This window comes from Frankliniella occidentalis, unplaced genomic scaffold, assembly GCF_000697945.3.
Source record: "Frankliniella occidentalis isolate FOCC.00 unplaced genomic scaffold, Focc_3.1 Scaffold93, whole genome shotgun sequence".
In the NCBI taxonomy this organism is placed as follows: domain Eukaryota; kingdom Metazoa; phylum Arthropoda; class Insecta; order Thysanoptera; family Thripidae; genus Frankliniella; species Frankliniella occidentalis.
In genome coordinates, this window is record NW_026267222.1 from 459,704 (window position 1) to 465,114 (window position 5,411).

The following is a 5,411-nucleotide window of genomic DNA, read 5'->3' on the forward strand; positions in this document are numbered from 1 at the left end:
AACCGAAACCGACCGGCATGAATATGTAAAGCGGCCTCGCGGCGCGGAGTGAGGATGCTCTATCCGTCCTTGTCCCTCCACCTCCACCTGGGCCGGAACGGAACCCCGCACAGCACAAGGCACGGCCAAGGAGCGAGAGAGGGGAAGGGAGAGGGAGAGAGAGAGAGGAGAGATATGGCGGGGGCAGTCGGGGGAGGTGAGGCGCTCCCACCGCTCCCACACGCAGCCCCGTTGGATTGTTTGTAAACAAGCGTTGCCAAGCAACTCACCCCCACCCACCCCTTGTTCACCATAGCCCCCTCCCCTTTATCCCTGGCGGACACAGTCCGATAAAGCCATACCACACTCTTATCTGGAAAATCGCCTACTACTACGCTTGCTGCTGCTCTTGTCCCTTCCCAATATGAGAATTTGCCCGTTCAAACAGGGGGCGACCACTACAGAGAGTGAATGCCCCCCACCCCCTCTTTCCACCACCACCACCACACACACTCACACTCACCAAAATTGTCAATCAGCACCACTCAAGACCCAAGCCCAAAGAAATCCCCCTTTCGCACGGTACAAGGTGAACAAATAAGTGAAATTTCCCACGCAGCTAAGACAACACTCAGCCTCTTTTCTTCGCACCACCCCTTTTTCAGCCTCCTCCGGCGAGGCCCCCCCCCCCTTCTCGGCCAGCTCCTGTTGACCATCACTTAGGACCTCTTAAATTGGCAAACACAGGGTAATCAATGGTCTGGCCCCGGCCGAGGACGAGAGGGGGAAAGACGAACGGGGGTTCGTGGAGGGGAGGGGGGACAAGAGACGGAAAGGAGGGGGAGGGAGAGAAAGGAGGAGGTGGACGAAGTGGCGGAAGGAGAGAGCGGCACGGCACGCAGGTGCGAGGGGGTTACACGAGTACACCGCGCTTCGCCGTGCGCAAGGGTTAGGAGGGGGCTCAGGGGCTCGCTCAGGAGCGAGAACGAGTTGCCGTGATGTCGAGAACTTGAGGCCGGGCCGGCAGGAGGACACTCGACGATCCTCTAGGACACAGGAGACGCCTTAAGTCGCCGCCGGGTAGCGGGCAAGGCGCGGGGCAGGGCGGGACTTCAGAGGGGTTGGCGTTGGCGAGGAGTTAGGGTAAGGGTACGTGAGGCTCCCTTGGAAATCCGGCCTGGGCTGTCCGCGCTGCCCCTGCCCTCCCTCTGATGATGTGATGGACTCGCGAGGACGATCCAACAGCAGCAGAACAAGTTCGGATGAATCTGCATGTAGCCGTGTCGATTGTAGCTACGACTGTGAAGCTACAAGGGACGTGCGTCTGTTTTGGAAGCTGCTGTACCGCACGCAGGCGTGTGTACCGGCTGCCTACTCACTAGGACCAAGGCGTAGTACAGTAGCACCAGTGGCACCGTGAACGTCGGGGACGGAGGATTTCACCCACCTGGTGGGACACTACCTGCAGTGGCCAAAAAATACTGGACGTACATCCGACGAGCTAGCCTCCACCTCCCAATCCGGGTTATGTCGGTAAAGCAAAGCCGAAAGCCGGCCAGTCGGGCCAGACGGTATAGACGAGGCGCCTGGAGATGGAAACGCATTTCTACGGACAACAGAAAGTCTCTGTGAGATCACAGACGTCATATCGTATCGACGCGACTTTGAGTCAGATATCTTAGTCAAACGCATATTATTAATGACCTCCTTTTTTTAACCCTTGGGCAGAAGGGCAGGGACAATGACACAAGTTTGATTGGCTTTCGCGCGGATTTCATTCGCGCACGGTTGTTGCCCAGTTACTTGATGGTAAAGGGGTTGCATTGCGGCACCGGCACGCTCGCCCGCCTCCCTTCTAACTCCGCGCGGTCCGCGTGTCCTGGTACCGCCCCGCCCCGCCGGCCCCGCCGGCCCCGCCCCGCAGCGGAGCCCCGCGCCCCCGCCAGCGCGCGCCATTGTTCGCTGAATTCAGGCAATTAGTGGCCCTGAAAGGCTCGTTACCGTAATATTGAACGCGGCCTCCTCCCCGACTACGTCCCCGGGGCTCTGCTCCGCTCTGCTCGGCTGGCGGGGCGGGACCCGGGAGGGACGCGTTCGAGACCGCGCCCTGCCCCTCTCGCTCCAGCCCCGCGCCCGCCGCGGCCCGCCAGGCAGGGATGACCTCCACTTTCGAAAGCCACCCCCGAGACGCGCCGCGCCCGCCCCTGTTAGTCCGGTGTGGAAGGGCAGGGCGGGGGTGGTGGCGAGGGCCGGGGGCGGCCCGTGGGCCGGGCAGAGCAAGGGCGGGGGTGGCGCTGGGCGGGGGCGGGCAGGGGCGCTCAGAAACTTGTCCCGCAACTTTCGCCAAATTGAAACCCACCGCTTGGCGCCCCTGTTAGAGCTTGAGCCAGAGCTACGCTCGGAAAGGGACTGCGCGCCGAATGCGTTCCGTGGACGCGCGCGGGGGGTGCAAGAGCGCGAGGGAGGTAACCGGTGGAGAAGGGGGTGAGATCCCCCCCTCCCCCTATCCCTCTGAGTCCTATGGTCTTTCAGTCGTCTCGACATGGGAGATGGAATGTCTTCAGTCGTACGAGACAAAGTTGAGGTCCGGGAAAGCGTCTAGGCGCTGTCCAGACCGCTGTTCTTGCAAAAATGCAAGATTGAATGAAGTCTTTCTCATTGGACAGCTGGGGTACAGACATGCAGGGAGGGCAGGGTGGGTGCTCGGCGCTGTCCTCTTTTTCTCGTAATACTCAACCGGATTCAGGCGGGCGAGCGGGCAAGCCTAACATCGCTTACCATGGCGCCTTGCGGCTCCGTAAGAGTGTGCATTTAGCAAATTGTCAAGACTTAGGCAATTCCAATCCAATAAAACAAAACATAAAAACCGATTGATTTGTCTTTTAATCCTAGAAAACGGAGGTTCACATAAGGAATGAAAATTTGTGTGTTAACCCACCCCAACTTACTATTGTGTATTGTAACGGGTGTAACTGAGAATACGCAGCAGTGTTGCGAGATTGCATACTCAATATGGCCGCAGGGGCCACGGCTCCTTACGGGTGTAAAGAGTAGGGAAACCCGCCACACTGCTGCGTACTCACAGTTACACCCGGTATTTACAGACAAAAAATTGAGACAAAGAGTTCATAATATAGTCAACGGTAAAACATCACATAGGGGTATACTTTCTGCAGAAATATGGCAAAGGAAATGTGGCTACGTATGTTACATTTATGTCTGCAATTGTAAAAAATCACATAAAGAAATTATTGTAAGGTTGAGTAAATACTAATATTCACTAACAGCAGTTGAACATGTTCAATAACATCACCAAATAACTATGTACAAATTTTTAAAATACAGTAGTACTACTTTTTAACACAAACAAGTAAAGACTACTCCAAAAATTTACAAGACGAATGTAAAGTTTCTACACAATTGTAAAGTATGTAGAGATATAAATTAAAATATGCAGGACACATTTCATAATGGATTGGTTCACATGTAGATTTCAAAATCAACCCTTTTGATTGAGTAGAATTCACTTTCACCATCACTTCTTACTTTCCTTACCCATTCATCACCTTTGAGATGGCCTTCATCTAACCACTTCTGCATTTGTTCACTGTCATGTGGTCCATGAAATTCACTGTCATCTTTCTTCCATTTGAACTCCCATGTAACTTCTGGCTCTGAAAAGATAATACCAAATCCAGATAATAATTTTTAAAAGTTTTGATAAGAATTACCTGCATAGTTCATACCATCTAGAAACATTTACACACCTTTGCTATATCCACCCTCTTCCTTGTTTGACTTTGTTTGTGCTTCTGCTGCAGCAGCCTCCTCTTCCTTGCGGACTTTTTGTTCTTTGGCTTTCACATCAAAGTCGTCAGCATACATATCAAGCTCGGCATCAACAGCCTGCTTGGGTAATTCAGTGTTCGTCTTGTTCTCAGAAGCTGAAATCTAGAAAGAGAAAATATGTTTTATAGAATTAGAAATGATTAACAAGTACAAACATCTTATGTAATAGATTAGATTAGAACAATGTTTTGAGTACTCACTTGCTGCGATATGTACTCAAAGGTTTCTTGATATATATCCATATTTCCAGTTCTATTTAAAATGTTGTTTGCAAGTTCTGTTAGGTCAGTGACAGCTTGTTTGTCACCAGGGTTCCCAAGATCCAATCCTGCTTTCTTACGCCGTAATCTTTCTGATGCAGATAGGCTGCCAGACCCACCTAGAATAACAATTCAACAATTACTTGCCATAGTACTGGAAGGAGTATCTATTTCCTTTACAGCACTCAGATACCTACCAAGTCTCTGCAAAGATTGTTTCACAGTTTCTTTAGGTTTCATGAACGCAAGCATTTTTTTATAGCTAGCAACATTATCAAATGGTGACTCTGGACGTGATTCTTCTTCTTTCAAATCTGCTGCACTAGTTTCCTCACCCTCCACACCTGTTTTAGCATTTTTAATCTGAAAAATACAAAAGTTGAAGAAAATTTCTTTTTTAACCCCCTCCACTTAAGAAATTTGATAAAACTCTTTCATTAACATGGACACGTACATTGACCCATTCAATATTTTCTAGCCAGTTATCACGGACTTCCTTATCCTTTTTCCAGTGGTAGTTGCCCTCAGTGTCAAAATGGCCCTCTTCCAATTCTTCGTGCATGTTGAACGGTGTGATGTGAACACCACCTTCCTGAACAGCATGACCATCCTCTTGACCTATGGGACAAACAAAATAATTTAACGGACTATACCAACATGTTAAAGGGCAAGGTGGATATATCCACCTTGTTAACGGGTGTCATAACAATAGAGGAACAACAAAGTTTGTTAACTAATTAATCACAGTCCAGGTTTTGTCGGTTGTAAAAGCATAATCCATAATAAATCTTTGACACTCTCTGTAATGCTCCAGGTAAAAAGACTTGAAAAATAAGTTGGACATAGCAAAATGACGGACCCTTCAAATGTTAACCTAACTTTACGCACCCTGATCGTTGTAAAATATAATGTTAAGAATTCGGAGAAAATTTACCTTCAATGTCATCATCAGAGAGAATGTCATAATTTTTTCCATCGCCATCATCCTCTTCGTCAGAATCCAACGAATTTTTCTTTATCGTAGATTCTGCCTTGCTTGGGCCGTCCTTCTGCAAGTCTCTCTCAAGAAGTTCCGCGGTACTCATCTCCTCAATTTCGTCGAATTTTCGTTTCGACATGGTGAGAGAACAAATTAAATTCCTCTAAGCGTGAAAATAAAAAGATCTTATCGACCAAACTTGGGTAATTTCAATTCAAAAATACAGAACACAGTATTTATTCCGTTTTACACCACAAACCTAGCCTAAACTAAACGCAGCTTGCCGCCGCTTCAAAAACATCAAACACTTGTATGTAGTCTGCTAAGCAGCTTCGCCAACTACG

At 49.4% G+C, this 5,411-nt stretch overlaps 1 protein-coding gene across 1 annotated transcript; it reads right to left on the minus strand.

The window, feature by feature from the left end:
* Nucleotides 1-2,841: 2,841 nt before the first annotated feature.
* LOC113212041 (CD2 antigen cytoplasmic tail-binding protein 2 homolog) lies at nucleotides 2,842-5,411 on the minus strand. Its single transcript, XM_026430610.2, has 7 exons — nucleotides 5,327-5,411; nucleotides 5,023-5,230; nucleotides 4,543-4,706; nucleotides 4,286-4,451; nucleotides 4,029-4,207; nucleotides 3,747-3,930; nucleotides 2,842-3,653 (listed from the first exon to the last, which is right to left on the minus strand). The coding sequence occupies exons 2-7, from the start codon at nucleotides 5,204-5,206 to the stop codon at nucleotides 3,460-3,462; spliced, it is 1,071 nt and encodes a 356-aa protein (XP_026286395.1). The 5' UTR covers nucleotides 5,207-5,230; nucleotides 5,327-5,411; the 3' UTR covers nucleotides 2,842-3,459.